The sequence below is a fragment of the Microtus ochrogaster genome (genome assembly GCF_000317375.1).
Source record: "Microtus ochrogaster isolate Prairie Vole_2 chromosome 14 unlocalized genomic scaffold, MicOch1.0 chr14_random_1, whole genome shotgun sequence".
NCBI classification, from domain to species: Eukaryota; Metazoa; Chordata; class Mammalia; order Rodentia; family Cricetidae; genus Microtus; species Microtus ochrogaster.
In genome coordinates this window covers 35,904,281-35,925,402 of record NW_004949096.1, presented here as the reverse complement: position 1 = coordinate 35,925,402, position 21,122 = coordinate 35,904,281, and the positions used below count along the sequence as shown (strand labels likewise).

The window sequence follows — 21,122 nt, the reverse complement described above, 5'->3', positions numbered from 1 at the left end:
CAGAAAAAAACATTTTAGATGTCATATGCAGCAGATCTCAGAGAGATTAAAGGACCAGAGTCTATTAAATATAACCAGGATATACAGGCTTATTTCCTATTACCTGCTTCAGACTCAAGCCTGAAATTCACATACAGGAGAACAAAGGAAGCCTAAATCTAGAATTGGTTAGTACTCTGTATGACCACTATTATCATATCAGAAGATTTAACTATATATACATATATCAGTATTATAAATTTTAAGATTTTTCTACCTTAAATATTAAAAAATCAAAATAAAATAAAAGGATTATGAGATTAGTGGCAATAGAATAGTCCCTAATTTTGATTTTTATTCTGTACCAGACCAGAGGTGTTTCTTCTGACATGAAACAGAGATTTTGGATTTTCCTTTAACAAGCATGCTTGGGTTTAGAGAAGGACAGAGCCATGTTCCAATTCCAAAGCCACCTTTAACTTTTAATTTAATCGAGACTACAAAAAGACCATTTGCCTAATATGTCTGCAGAGAATAGGAGAGACAAACATTTGGGAAGAGTTATGGAATTTTATTCTATTGGTGGTGTGTTATACCTTTAGGCCAATTTACTCCTTTTCTTGGGGCATTTTCTCTGGATGATTGACTCATCCTTCTTCTGGTGTCTCATTTGTCCAGTGGTCTTCAAATTCCTTAGTTGGATGCTTTTTATTTTCCTGGAAAGAAAAAAAAACCTGCCCCAGCCTTAACTTTCAGGAGTTTCTCTCCTTGCCATATGTCGGCAGATTTTTTTGTCGTTGTTGGACCATCTGCTCCCCAGTAATGACAAGGGTACTTATTGTTCATTATAAAAGCTCAGCCAATAGCTTAGGTTTGTTCCTAAACTAGCTCTTATACCTGGAGAGGGTAAAGGTGGCGATGCCAACCCTGATGACCTGAGTTTGATCTCAATGGAAGGAAAGAACCCATTCCTGCAAGTTGTCCTTTAACCACACACACACACACACACGCACACACACATGCACACACACACGCACACACATGCACACACACATGCACACACACGCACACACATGCACACACACATGCACACACATGCACGCACACACGCACACACACGCACACACACATGCACACACACATGCACACACACATGCACGCACACACACGCACACACGCATACACACACACACAGTAAATAAATAAACATAAAAGTAATTGGTTTGAAAGTCAGATGTGGTGGCAAGAATCCAACACTCCTAAGTCAAGAAGGGAGGGTGAGACAGAACTACCGAGAAGCCTAGGGCAAGCTAGCCCAGAGAGAGCATTGTTGCAGAAACTGCAAGAAACCTTGCCTCTCAACAAGATGGCCTGGTAAAATTGTCCCCTGACCTCCATGCTCACACATCATGGCACTCCTGCACTCATACACAGAGACTGAGTAAAATTTAAAATTAGTTAAAAAAAAATATATACATATATATGTGAATATATATATTTATAATATGTATTACCCACAATTCTACTGGAAAGGATCATTGCTGTGTGTCTTCGCATCACAGATTGTTCTGCGATAACTGTTGGTGCTTATTAATGCAGAGAGATATATCCAGGCCAAAGGGGCGTTTTCAGTTCACTTTGGTGACTCTCAGTGTGTTCTGGATTGTTTCTCTCAGTCTTCCAAGTTGTTTCTGTTGCCATGAGTAATGTTACTGGGACTATCCTCCATCCATCAGAAGCATTTCTCCATCACCTGCTCAGTGACGGAGTCCTGAGTATCCCATTCTTCACACATCACAGACCCTCTGAATCCCATCTCCGAGCATGGTTTCTATCAATTCTTGTTGCTGATGACCAGATGGCGTGGCTGAACCAAAGGGCACCCCTCTGCTCTCCCTAAGGACAGTGTCTGCTCCAGATTGGCCTGACAGAGGGCATCCCAGGGAACAAAACAGGCTCCAGAGGAAGCAGGGGGAGCCAGGCTAGTTCCTGGTGTGGCTCTGGCCTTAGGACCCCCTTCTTTAGGCTAGCGTTTCACTTGGTGGCCATGTTTAACAGGTTGGGTTGCTGGCATTGAGTGTGGAAATTTATTTGAAATTGGGCCACGCTAGATATTCCAGAGACTCTGAGGTACCCCCTGGACAGGCTCCAGACTGCCCTTGCCCGGCTTGTGGGGCATGTGGGGAGGGGAAGAGAGGCACAGGCTTCATTGAGATCGCCAAGGGCGGCTGGGCCTGGCCCAGCCCCCTATCCGGCCTCCGCCCCTGCCCTTCCTACGCTCCCGCCTGGCGACCTGGTAGCTCCAGAGCGCAAACCTGTCGGGCCGGTTTGTAGAGCGACGGGAACCGAGGGAAGAAGGCTGCAGAAGGATGCACGGCCTGCCCAGTGCTGGCCCGCCCTGTCCGCCTCCCGAGCCTGTGCTGCCCACCCGCCCGAACTCATGACGTGCTCGCCCGGCCTCGTGGTACCCCTGCTGGGTCTGGGCCTGGGGCTGGCCCTGAGCCTAGCCGGAGCTGTGGCCGCCGACTGTGGGTCCTTCGCTCCCGCGGAGCATCTGGTATTCACTCCAGCAGCCAGGACGCGATGGTTGGCCCCTCGTGTCCGCGCGCCGGGGCCCCTGGACTCCCTCTATGGCACCGTGAGGCGATTCCTCTCCGTAGTTCAGCTCAACCCCTTCCCGTCGGGTGAGTGCCCCCTCCCCCAGCGGACCTCCGCAGGCACTGGGCCCCCAGCTAGACTGTGCACATCCTGTCAACAAGCGCTTGACAGGGTGAGTGAGTTTTCTGACACTACACAGCCTTATTCTTCCGTACGTTCTGGGATTCCACGAGCAGCTTCCGAGCCTTCTTGTTTGACCTTGGGCTGGGACTCTGTGCAAGAAAGTTAAATCCGGCTCATCGTCTCAGTGTCACAGTGTCAGGGGTCAGGAGGGCCAAACGAGGCCGGAAGAGGGAAGGGAAGGACTACCAGGCCAGCTGCAGTGCTTACCAGAAGGGCCCAGATGGTCTGCTTGCCGGCCTTCTACCAGCTGCCTCTCCTGCAGCATGATGAGGCCTGGCAAGCTGTCACAGCCACATGACCCTGCCTTCTCTAAGAACCTCCCTGAGCCTGGCAATGGGGAGAGGCTAGGCACAAGGGCTAGGCAGTGGCTGTCCCCAAACCCTTGGCTTGCTTGCTTTCCCTAGAGTTGATAAAGGCCCTGCTGAATGATCCATCGTCTGCAAAGACGGATGAGGTGAGGACTGAGCCGCAGGTGCTGGGGGAGGGAGTTAAGAGCGAGCAGAAGGGCCCCCACCTGCTCTGTTCAGCCCGCCCTGCGCCCTGCTGAGCATTTGCCGGAGTCTTAGGCATCCTTTTCCCTCCTGGGTTCAAGCCCCGTGTCTTCCTTTTGCTCGTGCTGCTGTTTGCAGTGATCTCCAGTGCCGCTAGACCTGGATCTCCCATCTGTCATGGGTAATGAGCAAGGGTACCGCTCACCTCACACATCCTGCCTGGGTTCGCCAGGATACAAGTAGAGGCACACGGGCATTCTCTCCACCTCTAACTTCCACTGGAGGAGGGGGAAGGCAGGGCTGCCCCCTCATGCCTTGCTGCCTTGCCCAGGTGGTTCGGTATGAGGCAGGCTACGTGGTGTGTGCTGTGATTGCTGGCCTCTACCTCCTATTGGTGCCGGCTACTGGGCTCTGCTTCTGCTGTTGCCGTTGCCGCCGGCGCTGTGGGGGCCGAGTGAAGACGGAGCACAAGGCCATGGCCTGTGAACGCGGCACCCTCATGTCCTTCCTGCTGCTGACCACCCTCGTGCTTCTGTGAGAGGCTGCATAGGTCAGGGGGGAGGTCAGGATGGCGGCCCTGTGCTCCTGGGCACACGGCAAACCCTTTTCTCCTGGCCTCCATCCCTGCAGGATTGGTATGGTCTGTGCTTTTGCTACGAATCAGTACACACATAGTCAGACAGGCCCCAGTGTGGAAGCTGTCCCTGAGACCCTGCTCAGCCTAAGAGGCCTGGTGTCTGATGTGCCTGGAGTGAGTACTATACAATTCTCTCATCTGTGAGTACCCTGCTTGAAGGCAGACCCAGAGAACCGCATCTCTGCAGCCTGTAAACCTGCCAAGCAGAGAGGGCGTCCCTTCCTGTGTGCACTTGGCTGCCACCTGCTGGAAAGTCCCTGAAATGCCTAACTGACGGATGGGGTTACTGAAGGAGGGAAGATGACTTAACCCACTGTTTGTCTAGGAGCTTCAGGCTGTGGCTGAGCGGTTCTCTGTACCCCAGGAGCGAGTCTCAAAGGAGCTGGATGGTGAGGGTTACAGGTGGCCGGCTCCAGGTCCCTCTGCCCTGGCCTGCCTTGGGGAAACATCCCAGCTCCTTTAACCTGGACTGCACCAGGGAACCACTTCACACAGAGGGATCTTCACACAGTCATACTTCTGCAGGACAAGGAGGCTAACACCACCTTGCAGAGCCCAGGGCTCATGGGAGGCAATGGGAATGTCCTCAGCTCCTGGGGGGGGGGGAGGAGGATGGGGAGAACATCGCTGCCAAATGTCCTGTGTTGTCCAGGTGTCGGTGAGAATCTTGGGAACATAATTCACAACCAGCTCAAGAGCACAGTGTACCCGGTGCTAGCCTCAGTGCACAGCCTGGGCCAGGGTGAGTTGGACCAGTGCCCTGTATGTGGGTGGGTCCAGCAGGTGTCTTCCAGGAGTCGATTCTCCCATCCCCCACCCCTTGCATGTACCGCCCCAGCTCCACCCGAGTCCTTCTTCCCATTATGCTGGGATCCTGTGTGGGCATCTCTGCCTACTCCCTGGCCACACGTGCCCAGCGGCATAGTTTATACTCCATTAGCCAGGGGGAAAGAATGCGGTGTCTCTCTTTGCTAAGGTGCTGAGGACACCAGGGAGAGAGGAGACCCTCAGGCCACGTGTGACTCTCTCAGCCCTGCAGGTTTCCACAGACCACCTTCGAGCCCTGAACACCACCTCTGTGGAGCTGCAAGAGGGGCAGCAGCACCTGGGGCCGCTTGTACGGGCGCACCGGGAGCGCCTGCTCACCTTGCTTCAGGAGAGCTGGTGCCGCGGGAACTGCAAGGGGGCCCTAAGCCAGGCCAGTGCCCTGCAGCTGGGTGCTGACTTCAGCCAGGTGCAGGCACTGAACAAGCCCACTGGGACTTGGGGGGGCTGGTCTAGCCTGCACTTTTGAAATCCTCCAGCATCTTGGTAGTCAGGTGGCTTTCATGAGGCTGACTTTTCAGAGAACACTTTCACTGGGCTGTGCCTTCCTTTCCAGAGCACCCAGAGTTAAGGACTCTTTGTTCTTAGAGTGAGCCAAAGCTCTTCATGGGCCACACACACAGCCCCAAGCCCCATGTGTATTAGCTTCTTGGGTTCTCACCACCTCCCTGGGTGATAGGGGGTCTCTGTGGTCCTCATGTTACATATGAGGACACTAAGGGTTCCGAGGCACCTCCTTCCTCTCGTAGGGATCCTTCTCATGTCATGGAACCCTCTATTTCAGGTGCCACCTGTGGATGATGTCCTGCATCGGCTGAAGGATGTCCCAGAGGCCAACTTCTCCAGCATGGTCCAGGAGGTAAGCCCTATCTTGGTTACCTGGTCTCCTCCTGCCTGAGAACTAACAAGGGAAGAGCTTCAGTTTCATTCTCTGGAATAAGAACCTGGGTGAGCCAGGCGGTAGTGGTGCACACCGTTAATCCCAGCACTCAGGAGGTAGAGCAGGGGATCTGAGTTTGAGGCTAGCCTGGTCTACAGAGTTGAGTTCCAGGACATTCGGCACTACACAGAGAAACCCTGCCTCAAAAAAAGAAAGAAAGAAAAAAAGAAAGAAAGGAAGGAAGGAAGGAAGAAAGAAAGGAAAAAAGAAAAAGACCTCAGTTAAATCCAGGACTTGAGTCCACCCTCACCCAGTGGCAGCCTGAGCTAGACGCTCATTGTGCCAGTCCCCACTGCAGTCAGATGGGAGAGGCAGGTCTGCAGCTCAGAAAGAGGAGTTGGGCTCCCCTCAGGGATGGGGTCTTCAGGCCAAAAGGAAGCAGGTGCTTTGGCTGTACCCCGATAGGCAGGCCTGCTCTCTGAGTGGAGGACAGCCAAGGCGGGGGTGGGGGGTGGGGAGTGGTGCCGCCATGTGAGTCAGAGCCTGTGACCCAGGGCCTGGAGTTGGGGAACCAGTGAGTCAGCTATGCTTTGAGGCTGGGAAGGAGGAAGCCGGGGCTAAAGTGGATGGGAGGCTGGAGTTGGACTGAGGGAGTAGAGCTGGTTGTTAGGATGGGATAGGTGGGGACAGGTGAGAGATAAAAGGCAGCACTGTCTAGGAAGTGGCTGTGCGTAGCTGGTGCCTTGTGTGGAAGAGTTGAGCTAAGCAGGAGAAGCCATGTTTGCAAGGACAAGAGGATCACTTCCTTTTCTGGCACCATTAAACAGCAGCACCCTCCCTCTGGGCCCCTGACCTTGAGGCCCCAAGGTAGAATTCCAGGCAAAAAGCAACAAACACAGCCTTGCTTGGTTCCACAGGAGAATACCACCTTCAATAGCCTCCCGCTCCTGGTTGCAGCGCAGACGGCCAGTGTAGTCCAAGGTGAGGCCCTGCTCAGGGGCCTGACTAGCTTCCTGGCATGCCACCCCCACTGTACCCCTTCCAGGGAGGCTTGCTGAGAGAGGAGCTGGGCAGTGGTGGGGATGGATGTCTTCCCTGTCTGGTGGGCTCTCTATGGGTTCCGGGGATTTGTCCCTGGCCCCTGGGTACCCTCTGTATCCCCTGAGACCCTGTAGCTTTGGGCAGATCTGAAAAAGGCGCTGGCTGAGCAGCCTGAAGGTGTGAGGATGCTGGCCCAAGGGTTCCCAGGTTCAGAGGCAGCTTCCCGCTGGAGCCAGGCGCTGGAGGGGCTGGAACAGCGCAGCCGCCCCTACTTACAGGAGCTGCAACAATACGAGAAATACAGGTGAGCGGCACCCTGGGCCTCCATTCTATCCCCGTCCACTTCCAGCCTGACAATACTGCTGCCTCCGTTTAAAGTCAAGAACCCTAACTCCTATGGCTTCCATGTTCCACCTGACTGTGTATCCCCAAGCCTGAGCCTGGGGACCCTGTAAAAGCTATGAGACCTCAGGAAACGTTTGCACCTCTGCTTCTAAAGATTCAGTCTGGAGGCCTAGAAACCTAGGTCCCGGGCCAGCCCTCTGGTGCCAGCTGCCTTCCTTCTCAGTGAGCCCCCTACTCTCTCTGCGGCAGGTGGATTTTGGGATGTGTGTTGTGCTCTGCCATACTGCTTGTGGTGATCTGTAACCTGCTCGGCCTCAGCCTAGGCATCTGGGGGTTGTTTGCCAGGGAGGACCCCAGCCACTCCGAAGCCAGAGGCGAGGCTGGAGCCCGCTTCCTCATGGCGTAAGCAGGGGCCAGGGGTGATGGGGGGAGAAGGGGCCTTCTCTTCTGGGTTGCCAGATTCTTCCTGGTATAGCAACAGGAGTAGAGTCTGGCAAGTCAGGAGATTGAGACTTGGTGCTGACCTGGTCCCCATTCCTTGGGTGACTCTGGGTGAAGCAATGACCTCTCTGGGCTCCAGTGTCCTCCTCTATCTAAGGGGGTTGGGCTGATGCAGGGACAGCACCAGTAGTAACTATAGCATACGCACCAAGCCCAGACACAGTTCCGGAATCCTTAGCTCGGCTTCTAGGCAGTCCCAAAGCCGTCATCAGGAGGTGGCAACAAAGTCAGAATCTGCTTGCCATCCTTAAACTAGATAGCCTTTAAGACCAAGGCGGCCATATACAGTTGGCCAGGTTGTTCATTATACAAGGTGCCCAATCAAAGGGATTAGCGAGGATCTGAAATCCACCCCACACTTTACTCTCTAAGTCTCATGGCCTGGCCTGGGGCTGTGGCCACTCACAAAGAAGCTCTGTAAGTTAGTGGCCCTGGTGACAGGGCCCTTACCTCTCAGTCCCTTTGAAGTGTTATCTAAGTAGATGAGTCATGTCTGCTCTGCCAATGGCTACCTAGAAAGGTGAGCACAGGGATGGGTCACTTCCCTGGACTTTAAGTCCAGAAATGGCTCTTCCAACAGGCAGGCATCCTTCCTCTAGGGTTTCAGGGCAGGAGGCCTGAGCAATTGGATGGGGGTGGGGTGGGGGTGCCAAGAAGCTGCCAGGCATGCTGGATTATCCTTCTTCGCCCAGGAGGCATGCCTTGTTGTCAGCCTATGGCTGTGCAGGTCCCAGGATGTGGGTGGGGATAGGCCTGGTCCAGGGCTGTCAGCTTCCACGTTCCTTCAGCCATGTTTCTCGCCTCCAGAGGTGTGGCCTTCAGCTTCCTCTTTGCAGCCCCCCTCATCCTCCTCGTTTTCGCCACTTTCCTGGTGGGTGGCAACGTGCAGACGCTGGTGTGCCGGAGCTGGGAGAGCGGAGAGCTGTACGAGGTGGGTCTGGGCCTGCTCCAGCTCAGAGGGAGCTGAAGGGAGTTTGAGCCAAGAAAGTGAATCAGAAGGAAGTGGGAGCCAGAGGTGCAAGCAGGAGTGAGGGGCAGGAGGAAGGAGGAGGGGATGTGCAGAGTTTCGGGGGGGGGGGCAGATAGACACCCATGAGGCACCCATGAACCCCAAGCCCCTGTGTACGCCCCAGGTCCCAACAAGGGCTCCACGTTCTCTCCTAACTCTGAGTCTGGGAAGGGCACTGTGCTGAAGGTCCCTGCTTATCCCACTGCCAGAGATTTATGGGCAAAGTCCCCATGAGGAATCAGGGCACAGAGTCATTTGAATTAGAGCGAGTAACGGGTGGCACCAAGCGTCAGGGCAGTTCTGCCCTTCATCTCTCTATGCCCCACCTCTTCCTGCCCAACGGCAGTTTGTAGACACCCCGGGGAACTTGCCCGCATCCATGAACCTGTCCTACCTTCTTGGCCTGCGGAAGAACATCAGCGTCCTCCAGGCCTATCAGTGAGTAGGAGACCTGGGGTTGGGGCTGGAGCAGGGAAATAGAAGGGAGGTGCAAAAGTGGGTGTCCCCCTTAGGGTGATGCCAGCCTCACCTGCCACCCCTGGTGGCTCTTGGTTGATGGATGTCTTTCTTCCCCAGACAGTGTAAGGCAGGGGCAGTACTCTGGAAGGTTCTACAGCTCAATGACTCCTATGACCTGGATAAGCACCTGGATATCAAACGGGTAAGAAGATGTTCTAGAAGGTGTTAAGACTTCACCCCTCTATGCATCCTTTTCTTCTGCTCCTCTGGGGTATTGTCTCTCAACTCATCTCTTATCAAGGTACCTCAAACCAGAGGTCTTAGCAACCAGCTCAGGGCCTATCCAGGGCTTAAGCTATGGAAGATTCTAGGGCTATGAATGGGTGAGTGAGTATCTGGCTGCCTGAGCATCTCTGAGCATGCGCACCAGGGAAAGCTTAATACAGCACAGGCTATGGAGGAGAGGACAGGGACAGAAAGCGTGGGGGCGGGGTGTCTGGATGAGGACAGGTCCTGGATGGCATGTTCTAGCTGAGAGTGGAACAAGGCCAGCGGGTGACACCTGTGGAAAGCTCTCGGGGCCTGCGCACCTCAGAGCCAGCTGTTGGCCGTGGCAGTCTATCCCCACCCCCACAAGAGCTTCAGGTTGTCCATCCTCCCCAGGACGCAGGTGGCTCATTTGCCAGAGGCGGTTCAGGGAGTTAGAGTGGACCTTGGTGCAGAAGCAGGTGGAAAGGCAGCGTGGAAGTGATGGAGGATGGAGGTCCCTGTCAGTACTGACAGGAGAAAGCTTCAGAACCAGGGAAGGGGGGTGCATTTTAGAAGGAACATGCTGTTTTTCCTCTCTCCATCCTTAGGAAAGGCGGGGAAGAGGGCCCTGAAGAACCATTTCTCTAAGCATGTCTTAGGAAGCACTCCTCCCATGCCCCTCCATACCCCAGCTAGTACTGTTGCTGCCCACACAAAACTAGCTCATTTTGGTGCTCCCGAGAAACGGCTTGGATTTATCTCCATCTCAAATCATGGGATGGCACAGTCAAACAAGATCCTGACTTGATGCCTTAAGCCATGGCTAGGGATGCTTGCTTAAATGTCAGTGCCTTTTTCCTCCAGAATCTTTAATCAGAAACAGAGAGCTGGAGACTCTGCAGGTTGGGCATAGGGATTGCCAGCCCTGGTAGCTGGAAGTCATCTCAGCCTTAGGTGATCTCAGCCCCGGAGAGGGGAGGGGTCCATCTTACAGAAAAGTGTGGACCAATGAGACTCTGGTTCTGAGGGACCAAGCAGTTTTTTGAGGTTGTATGGTGGTCTTGAAGAAACTTCTCGGGAGAAACTCTTAAAAAGCCAATCTGCATAAATAAGAAAGATAAAATGTGCCATCCAGGGCACCAGACGGCTGCTTCATGTCCCATCCCTGTCAGTTATATCTGGAATGCTGCTACCAAGAGAGTTGGAGCCCCCCCTCCCTGGAGAAAAGTTGCCTAGTAAGATGGGAAGAGGCGACCAGAGATGGCTGGTTTCTGATATTGAAGCTGAATGTCTTGTCCACAAGACAGGCAAATGCTGACTGTCTTTCCTGGAAATGTGGGTGTGTCATTCACTCTTCATCCATTCATTAGTCAGTTCATTCACAAATCTACAAACTGGATCTCACCGACCACTTGACAGACTCCACTGCAGACGAGGGACCTTACAGTAGAAGTGTCCCAGTCCCTGGTACTATTGAGCTGATGTAATTAACAAGCCCAGGGATAAGAGACTTGAGAGTATAGGTGCTGTGAAAACCTTAATACAGGATGTGATAAAGAAGAGCCAAAAAGCTACTTTGTATCAGGTGGCCAGGGAAAGTGTTGTCTGTTTTACTCTTTGTGGGGGCCCCGCCATCCAGTTCCCAAATAAATCACTCATGGAGGCTTATTCTTAGTTAGGAATGCCCAGCCTTAACTTCACTAATTTCTTGCCAGCTTTTCTTAGCTTAAATTATCCCACTTATCTTTGGTCTCGGAGCTTTTATTTTTCTATTTCTGTATACCTTACTTTACTTCTTTCTCCGTGACTTGCTGTGTGGTTGGGCGGCTGACCCCTGGTGACCTCTTCTCCTTCTCTTGCTCCCCGAATCCTTCCTTCTCCCAGATTTCTCCTCATATTTATCCTTTCTGCCTGCCAGCTCTGCCTATTTCTTTCTCCTGCCCCACCGTTGGCCATTCATCTCTTTAATAGACCATCAGGTGTTTAGACAGGCTTCACAGAGTTAAACAAATGCACACAAACAAAAGTAACACACCTTAAAATAATATTCCCCAACAGGTAAAGTCTGTGCCAAGGCCCAGTTGTCACATGGTCCCTGGAAGCAGGCCAGGGCTCTGAGTAGAGTTCTCTTGGGGGTCTGTGAGGGTGTGTCCACCTGGAAAACCAGGTGATGGCCCTTGAGCCAAGCGACCAGGCTCAGCAATGTGCCTCATCCTGTCCTCTCCTCCAGTACACCCAAAAGTTCCAGGAGGAGCTTCAGAACTTCAAAGTGGATGTGAAGGATCTAGACCTGTTGAGCCCCGCTGTCCGCCGAGACCTGGAGGCTTTGCAAGGTAGCAGGCTGGAGAAAATCCACTATGGAAACTTCCTGGTACAGGTCAGTGAGGGGCACATCTGGTGACCCAGCAGGATGTGGCACTGAACAGAAGGGCCAGTCTGTGTGTGTTTGGCCTCTTTCCAGCTCCCCACAGTCTCTCTGCTCCTGGGACTTCTTCCTGTTAAGGAACTAGGACACTTCTCCAGGTCCTTTAAGCAAGACCATGAGTCGCTGTTCATGGTCCTGAACCCACTGCTGCTAAGAATGGTGGTGTCATACTTAGTTTCGCACCTACATGTATGTTTGTGTACCACATGCATGCAGTAACTGTGGAGGCCAGAAGAGGGCAGATGAAACCATGAGACTAGAGTTTTAGATGATTGTAAGCCACCAAGTGGGTGCTAGAAATCCAACCCGGGTCCTCTGGAGGAGCAACCAGTGCTTTTAACTGTTGAGTCCTCTCTCCAGCTGGACACTGGCTTTTCTTCAAGTCACTCCAGAGAGCATCTTTATTTCTCTAGTCCATTGGACTCTGAAACACTTCACACCTTCAGTTCAAGCTCACCACAACTCACGTCACAATAGACTTAGCTGGAGCTAGGAATATGGCTCAATTGGTAAAGAGCTTGCCTAGCATGCACAAAGCACTGGGTTCAATCTCCAGTGCTACATCAAGCCTGATGTGGTAGCAGGTGCCTGAAACCCAGCACTTGAGAGGGAAGAGGAGGATGCTCATGCTTAGATTCAGCCTCGGCTGTATGAGACCTTCTCTGAGATAGTAGATAGAGATGCGGGGCGGGATGGAAATGATTGAACATAGTTGGACAAGTCTGGGGATTCAGAGGCTGGGGTTATCCAGGGACATCTGGGTTCAGTCTTCTTGGTGTCTCCTGTCTTCCCTCAGATCCAGAAGCCTGTAGTGGAGACTGACATGGAGCAGCTGGCGCGGGATCTGGAAGGAGTGGCCCAGGCTCAAGTGAGAAGGGAGCGGAGACCCTGTAGCCAGACAGTGGTCAAGGAGATCTGGACGGGGTGGGGGGGGGGAAGACTAGGAACGCTGGGATTGGAGAAGGGACAGGAACAGAGGCTGGGGACTGAGGGCCCCACCCGCAGGTGCTGAGGCTTTTTACCCTGCTGTTGGGCTGAGGGTCTGCAAGTTCAGCTCCCATTCAGGCCCTGCTGTCAGTTGCTGTGCGGCCTTGGGCAAGCCATTTTGCATCTCTGAACCTCTGTCACTGTGTCTACAGACTGTCCTAGTCTCTGAGCAGATGGAGTTTCTGGCCTAGCCTCACACAGCTGGGCCAGCTTCAGACTCTGCCAGTCTGTGCTGTGAGGACCCCTTCCCCCAAAGGACACATGCACTCCCCACAGGAAGCCTCTTTCTGTATTTACAGATATCTCAAGTTTCTGAAGTTCTCCCTGAGACACCTCAGACTCCACAGCCGCCTTGGCCTTGCAGAGAGCACGGCCTAGTTTTAGCTGTGGTTGCTACAGCTTACGTGGTGCTGTGGCAGATTTGGTAGCATCCAGCTCAGGGAAGACCTAGATCAGGGAAAGTCTGAGCTTGAGGATTTTCTCTCTGAACCCAGCCCTTTTCACCTTCCTCAGAGGGCTGCTCTTTGTTGGGGCGGGGACCCTTCTAATCCTTTGGTCTGCCCTCAGAATGACTCTGTACTGAGGCAGCAACTACAGGAGGAAGCCAGAGAACTCCGAAGCCTCTACCAGGAGAAGGTCGTCCCCCAGCAGAGCCTTGTGGTAAGCTTGAAGGGAGTCTGGGGCCTGAGGGACAGGAGGGATGGAGAGAGGGCAGGAGGGATGGAGAGAGAGCCTTGAAAGGAGGAAGAGGCCAGCTGCATTCTCCGTTGCCTGCCTCTGAATCCTTGCCTCTAACCATCCTGATTCCTCCTCCACAGGCCAAGCTCAACCTCAGTGTCAGGGCCCTGGAGTCCTCTGCCCCAGATCTGCAGGTGGCTAATGGGAGTGGGAGGATGGGTTGGAACTAGGGGCGCTAGAGGAAGACAGGGCAGCTGCTTTGAGATTCCTGCTCTGTCTTGTCCCATTGGGAGGTGAAGGGGGAGGAGGAAAGGGGTCAGGTCCTTAAGGACCTCTTTTGTTGGCCTCTGGGTCCTAGAGCCTGCCCTTCATCTGTTAAAAAGGATTGTATGGTATATCGTAGGGTGGCTGGATGGATTGGTGGGTGAGTGGATAGATGGATGGCTGATTTGGACTGTTGTCTCCTGCAGGTGAATACCGCAAATGTTCTTGGCAACGTCACTCGTCTGAAAGGAGAGCTGCCTGCCCGGACCAGCCATATTGTGAGGAATGTGAGTTGGGGGCAGGGAGTGTCTACCACAGGCTTTCCCTCCAGCTCGGCTTTCACTATGGCTCCCAGGAGAGCCAGGCTCATTCTGATGATGTCAGACGTGGAGGGGTGTAGGGAGGCAGGATCCCTGCCAACCATGGGCTTCTCTTTCCTGTAGGCCTCTGAGTGTTTCCTGGCCAGGGAAATGGGCTACTTCTCTCAGTATGTGGCCTGGGTGAGAGAAGAGGTGAGTGAGGGCTTGGCACCCCACCTGGTGTTCCCACCCCAGTGGACCAGCTATGGAGCCCTTTGGGGGTACCGCAGGCCTTTGGAATTGGACACAAACTCCCAAACCTGCCATCTGCACTCTTGCTCACAAAATAGATCCTGCTCACCCGACTTCTACCCCCAGCCCTTTTGTGAGACCCAAGTATGGGCTAGGTTGACCATAGCTTTTCTAGAACATCCCATCTACTCCTTGCCCCTATGCCTCTCCATGGATAGGTCCCTCACCCTGCTTGTCAAAGGCCAACCATCAAAGCTCACCTCCTCTTACACATTCCAGGGCCCTTAGGTTCTGGAAAAGGTCTGAGCTGGGGTTTGCTTGCCCGTGAGTGTCTGTGTATATGCATTTGGAGACGGGCATGTGTGTGCATGCATGTTCCCTTTCCAATAACGATGACTTACAATCATACTGAGGGACTCAGTGAGACTCACGTGTGGGCTAGTGAGTGGATGAAAGGGACGAGAGCTAAGCTGAGCTGGAAGTTCAGTGTCCTAACCTTCCTGGGGACCCATGACCATTATATCTGTGCTTGCACCTTCCACTCTGTGTTCACGTGTAAGGTGGACCCCAGCTAAGTCCCTGGGCTTCTGTGTTCATCTTGGCCTCCTCTTCAGAACATGGAGTACCCATCTGTGGGTCCAGGTGTCTTCCCATATACCTGTCTCATTTTGGTACCACAGGTGACACAACACATCGCCACCTGCCAGCCCCTCTCTGCAGCCCTGGACAATGGCCATGTGATTCTATGTGACATGATGGCCGACCCCTGGGTGAGTGTCCCCAGCCTGTCACGAATACAGAGTCCAATGGACAGGGACAGTAGGAGGGCATGAGGCCAGGGTGTGGAGTCAGTGCAGAGCCTGTGGGCACGGGGATGGTGGGAAGGCGCCATCTGCCCAGCCTGGTGAGCTGACCTCATGGCTCCTCTTCAGAACGCCTTCTGGTTCTGCCTGGGGTGGTGCACCTTCTTCCTCATCCCCAGCATCATCTTCGCTGTCAAGACCTCCAAATACTTCCGTCCCATCCGGAAACGCCTCAGGTAAGGGATTGTCAGAACAACAGTGGGCATCAGATGTCCAGGAATTCTTTACAGCCATTGGGCCGCACCCTGTCCAGACCCCTCCCAAGCAGAGAGAGCTTCTGACCCAGCTCTAAGGAGTACTGGGGCCTGATAGTTCCCACATCAGCCTGCTGCATCTTTCTTGCTGCAACTTGACCACCTGGAGAGTAGCTCCTTGGGACTTACCCTTCTCTGGAGGACTCCTGAGGCAGGGCTACCTCCAGTCAGCCTGTGCCAGGGCCGAGGGTCTGTGCTGGGGACTCACTTTACTTCTGTGATGTCACAGCTCCACCAGCTCCGAGGAGACACAGCTTTTCCATATCCCCAGGGTCACTTCCCTGAAGCTATAGGACCCACTGGTGAGTCGTCCCCCTCCCCCATAATTCCCCTGAACCTGATTGGAGGGGCTCAGATCTGGGGTTTCAGCATGAAGGAGGGGACAGGAAGGCTTGGGGTCTGGGTCAGTGTGGATGGGACCTGTTCCCCCCCCACACACACACCTGCCTTCACCTGTTTTCTTTTTAGTTTCTAACAGGCAAGGTGATCCCTGGGGACTTCCTGTCCTTCTTCTTTTGTCTCACTCTGGACCAGAAGAATTGTAATCCCCTTCCCAGAGTGCAGGCTGGCCTCTGGCGCTGGCCTGTCCCCTCTCCTTCTCCAGCTTCCCTGGTCCCACCTTTGTACGCTTCCCCTCGTGACCCAAATCATACTCAGCCCTTACTGAACTATAGAGCCAACAGGTTCTTCTGGGTACCTAGCACTTGTCCTCCTTGCTGTGGTATCCCAGCAACAGGAAGGGCCTCTTCTCCACCCACGGGAGCTCCTTCTCCGGTTTAGGTGGACTCAGGTCCTTCCATCAGGTGATTCACATGATGAAAGATGGGGTACATCTTTCTCCCTGCTTCCTGTCTAAGTCCCTTTCCCCCTGTCTGAGTTTGATCCTCCCCCACCTGCACCAGCCTCCTTCCTGGTCCCTCCCCAGCCCTTTGCTTGCTCTCTCCATGGACAGGCCTGTCTGAGGGCTGAGCTGTCCTGTCTGCACCCCGGATTATAAATAGCCACGCCGGCCCCATCTTCCCTCTGAGCACTGGCTTCTAAGAATGGACCAGGGATGTGGGCCACATGGGCTCCCTCTTTGCCCCAGAGACAGAAGCATGGGTGGCCCCCACCAGGAAGGATCTAGTGGTAAGAACACAGTTTTGCCCTCCTCTTTCCATCCTGAGCATATGGCCTGGGATCACCCCTCACTTGTCTCTGCATGGTCCCTATGTGCTGGACATTGGGTCTGGAAAGGACAAAGAAAAGAGAGACGATATGGACAAGACTCTGTTCCATTAACATGTCACTTCCCTAAGCTTTGCCTCTGGGTCCCTGAAGCTGGAGCCCTAAGGCTGAGGTTCAGTAAACAGCTTAATGAACATCTGTGGGAAGAATCCCACGGCCTCTCTGACTGCAGGCACCCTGGGACTGTGCAGCAATTCAGTGTGAGGAGCAGAGCCTGCCTGGTCATGTGATTCACAGCCTTTTTCTGATGCTGCTAGCTGAGGCACCTCAAATATGTGATGTAGGTCCCCCAAGCCGCAATTTCTTTCTTTCTTTTTCTTTTCTTTTCTTTTTTCTTTTTTTGATAGAGAGGCTCTTCAAAGCCTGTATGTAGGGCTGTGAAAGCCAAACATGATGAGAGGAAAACCTTGACAGGGCTTGGTGTGAGCAAGTGCTGCTTGGGAGTTGAGAGCTAGGCTCAGGGCAGAGCCAGGGTCTGGGCATAGAGGGGATGCCCTTTATGTTAGTGTGTTTCTGGGCATGTTGGTGTGGAATTGCATCTTCTGAGCCAGCAGCAGTTTTGTTGCTAGGACTCAGGATGGTGGTACCTGATGTGCTAAGACTCCTACATTATTACTCTCAAACAAGTTCTTTTGTTTGGTTGTTTTGTTGTTTTTGGTGGTTTGGGTTTTTTTGTTTGTTTGTTTCTTTTTTGGCTTTTCCCAGAAGTTAGAAGTTTTTGTTTTGTTGTTTGTCTGTCTTGTTGGTTGTTACTTGTTACTTGAGGGTGAGGAAGTGATACCCTGTATTTTTTAGATATAATTGATGGGATTTAAACAAATGAAATAAAAGCAATTAAAAATCATCTCTGGTTCTGTCAGAGTTACTTATCTCTGATGCCTGCGCATATTACATGCAGTTATTTTAAACTGAGTCTTTGGTGCAGATGGGAGCCCCTGGTGACCTGCTCCTGGTGGCTGTCATGGTCCTTGTTTTTGTTGGTTTCATCTTGCCTCTTCCACATGGTAGGGCTGGTTGGATATTGGCACTCTTATATCTGAACATCTGTCAGAACTACTGGTGGCCGTGGGTGACATCATCTTCCATATCGTGTGCGTCTAGCAGTGGCTGAGGACCCAGCGAATGGCACCTTAGTCCACTGGCAGGGACTAAAGTTCCCTGGAGAGTGGGTCTGTGCCAAGTCTTCACTCCACCTACCCCCCACAGCATGGAAGATTTTCCAGGTCCCCTCTTTTGATGGGCATGAAAGACTTGCCAGGTACCCCCTTTTGATGGGTGTGGCTTTTAACCAGATATTACTTAAAGCTCTGCTCAGCATCCTTTGGAATCAGAACACTCCCTAGCATGGAAATAGCCCGCCTTTCCCACCATGCCTTGTTTTATATGATGCTGGGATTTGAACCCAGGACTTCATGTGCTTTAAGCAACCATTCTATCAAATGAGCTACATCTTCATTCCAGCTCTGTGGTTCTTTACAGGCCCCCTTGCTCCCCACAGCTTAAATACACATCATTTCAAATGCTCAAAAGGCGCACACACCACACATTCTCTTTTCCAAGCGATGTCTAACTGCGAGTATTCCTCGAGTGTAGCACCCAGAAACCTCGTCACAGCCTTTTGGATGCTGTTTGGAGTAGTTCAGAGGTTATTGCTGTAGGCACTGGTCACCCAGGGATGAGAGCAGTTAAGAAGCAAAAATAGCTGTAGAGAGAAGCAGATGCCTGCTCTCCTGGTTTAATATGATGGGCGGTACCTGGCTGGAGCTGCTCTGTACAGAAGCTGACCCCCCCCCCACACACACACACATACACATACACAATGGCAGTTACCTTTTGCCGTTGTTATCTGTGGTTGAGCCTGATGAAGCCCCAGGAAATTATCTGGCAACTTCAAGGTCATCAAGTTAGATGACCCTGGACATGTTCTACTGGATTCTCCGCATGTTTCCATCTCCTGTGGCAGCATGGGAGGGAGGCCATATCTCCAGGGAAGTTTGAGTCAGATGTCCTTAGTGTCCCTGTGGCAGGAGGGATGACAGATTGGGGACCCTGGGAGCTCTGCTAGATTTCCACCTGGTTGCTCAGCGCAGGGCCCTGGGGCAGATTCTGCCAAAGAAGCACCATGTGGGTTAGGGCATCACAGGGGGCACACAGCAAGGGCCACGTGCCTGGGGCTGGAGCGGAGTGAACAAACATTTATCCACTGAGCTAGGCGCTATGTATCAGCCAAGAGAGAGGCATACATTTAGCTACTTGGTTTAGAGAAGGAAGGCACAGAGATTGGGTATGGGCAAAACCCATCCAGAGGAATCTACAAGGCTGGTGGCACTCCAGTACCCATTGGAATCGCCTGGGTCCAACCTGAGACCTTGCTCAGGCTTGATCACGGACAATGTCCCTCCTCCCATTGTCCAAGGGCCAAAACCCTTTCCTTCCCTCTTCAGGCTATGTACTGAGCGAGAGGCTGGCAGCCAGCCAGATGGAACAAAGCCTTTTCTCCTGGCAAATAAGGCTTTCCCTGAGTCTCTCGGATATGCCATGTGGAGCAAAGTTGAAGACCTGGGTGAGGATGGAGGTGGAGTATTGGGGACCGAGAGCTATACCACTCCTGCTCATGGGTGATGTGGAACTCAGGGTCGAGACAGTCACCCCCTCATCTACACTGAGGGTACCAAGGAGTTAGGGCCAGTGGAGACTCAAGGGAAGTAAGCGAAGCCCAAGATGAGGGGAGATGCCTCCCTTCACTAAAGCCAGAAGGAGGAGGCACCACAAGCACAAGAGGGTTAGCAGGATGGCTCTCTGGGTAAGGGAACTTTCTGCCAAGCTTCATGACTTGAATTTGATCTCTAGGACCCACGTAGTTAGAAAACTGACTCCCACAACGTGTCCTTTGGCCTCAACATGTGTACTGTGGCCCTTGCCTCCTTCCTGACCACTTAAAAAAAAAAGAGCAAGTGGGGTTTGTAGGATTCCTAAAGTTTGGGAAATGTAGGGGACAGGCACTTCCTTCTCCCCTCTGTAGGATCACTGTTAGCTGTGTAAATGCAGAACTAAAGGGAGGGCTACTGATCCGATTGAAGGCTCCGGTGAGAGTTGGCATGGGACCACATTCGTTGGCCTGTTCCATGCCTGGCGGAGGAACAGACTTCAGGCAAGAGCAGGTGCATCTGCCCCTGGGTGTTGGAAGCTCTTTGTTAGCCGTGGTCCCCCAACCACATAACAGCCATGTGGAAGATCTGGTGTGGCCAGAAGGAAGGTCGCCAGGATTGGCTAGGGCTGCTGGTTCATCTTTTGTCAACCTGACATGAGTTAGAGCCACCTGGAAAGATGGACCAGCAACTGCAGAAATGCCACCATCAGACTGGCCGGTAGGGCATTTTCTTGATTAATGATTGATGCGGGAGGACTCAGCCCCCTGGGGGCAGTGCCAGCTCTAAGCAGGTGGATGCTGGCTGTATCAGAAAGCAGGCTGAGCAAGCCAGTAGGCAGGCTTCTTCCATAGTTCCTGCTTCAGTTCCTGCCCTGACATCCTTCCGTGATGGACTGTAAGCTGAAGTAAGCCCATCCCTCCTGCAAGCTGGTCCTGGTGTTTATCATAGCAACAGAAAGCAAACTAGGAAGCTTAAGTGGAGGCTGACCCCCCCTCACACACACACCTTCTCTGGGGGCAGGCCTCCTGCCTTTGGAAGTTCGGTTTGGTCCCAATGGCCTCTACTTCAGGGCAGGTGTGCTAAGAGCGAGCCAAAGGAGAGCCCTAACTGTGCTGTGTGCCTAAAGTGACTAAGAACTGCTTCTGTTCCCCTCCCAAGAAGGGTCCTGGGCCTGTCAGGTTTCCACATGGCTTGTGACAAAAGAGGTTCCATGGGTCTGAGGAAGACTGTAGAAGTGACGCGGATGTTCACCATTCCAGGCTGTGTCCACTTCTGAGATCTGCAGCATCCGAGGAAGGCGTATTTTTTAGGGCAACAGACATCTCTGTAGCTCTTGTGAGATTAGACCGGCCTCCACCCAGTAGGGGCCCTCTCATAGGTAAGGGCTGTGGGGTGTGGACCCTGAGAGATGTCCCTATCAACTCCCAGACCCTCTGCAAGACCCGGACTCAGAAGGGGCCTGAGGGAAAGGTGTGAAAACTGGAGGCTCCCCAGAGCTGTCTGAGGGGCTGGCAAGGAAAGAGTTAAGCTTGAGCCTGGTGTGGAGAGGTCCCCCGATTGAGAGCTGAGAATGGTTCTGTTTGCCAGGATTGTAGTTGTGTGAATTTCTCTCCTGGAGAGGTGGAAAGGGCTCCAGCTGGCTGTAGTGGCCCACGGCTGCATCTTCAAGTGTTGGAGTACAAAGAAGAGAACAGCCTCCTGAGTCATCCCTCCCTCTTCCTCTTGCAAACTGCACCACACCGCTCCTCCCAGCCCACCTGAAGAAGTCACAGCTAAAACCCATCAGCCAAAGTATTGCCAAACCACACTGGGCCTCCTTCTGCATCCTAAACAGACCTCCAAAGACTCTTTCTCTTAGGGAAGACAGTCTGTCCCTATGTGGCAGAACAAGGCTGAGGTTCACTTGAGGTCTTGCTTTGGCTCTTTTTCATTCCTCCATCTTCCAGAAATTCTAGAAGGACCTTGGAAACGTCTGAGGGCATTGAGAAAAATCCCCGCGATAACCAAAGGAAGAAGGAGGGTCAG

The 21,122-nt window shown here is 52.9% G+C and overlaps 1 protein-coding gene across 2 annotated transcripts; it reads left to right on the top strand.

Annotated features, from left to right (window-relative positions):
• Positions 1-2,419: 2,419 nt before the first annotated feature.
• Prom2 (prominin 2) lies at positions 2,420-15,768 on the top strand. Of its 2 annotated transcripts, XM_005364438.2 has the most exons (24): positions 2,420-2,663; positions 3,165-3,214; positions 3,583-3,785; positions 3,882-4,002; positions 4,214-4,277; positions 4,541-4,630; positions 4,920-5,122; positions 5,498-5,572; positions 6,511-6,574; positions 6,779-6,938; positions 7,229-7,381; positions 8,288-8,411; positions 8,836-8,927; positions 9,066-9,150; positions 11,428-11,574; positions 12,419-12,490; positions 13,177-13,269; positions 13,428-13,481; positions 13,758-13,838; positions 13,995-14,063; positions 14,783-14,872; positions 15,035-15,141; positions 15,449-15,521; positions 15,688-15,768. In XM_005364438.2, exons 1-23 carry the CDS (start codon positions 2,420-2,422, stop codon positions 15,510-15,512), a joined length of 2,505 nt encoding a protein of 834 aa, XP_005364495.1. In that variant the 3' UTR covers positions 15,513-15,521; positions 15,688-15,768. The 2 variants fall into 2 exon arrangements, with proteins under 2 accessions (XP_005364495.1, XP_005364496.1); XM_005364439.1 differs by lacking the exon at positions 15,688-15,768 and having other exon boundaries at positions 15,491-15,512.
• The last annotated feature ends 5,354 nt before the right edge of the window (positions 15,769-21,122 follow it).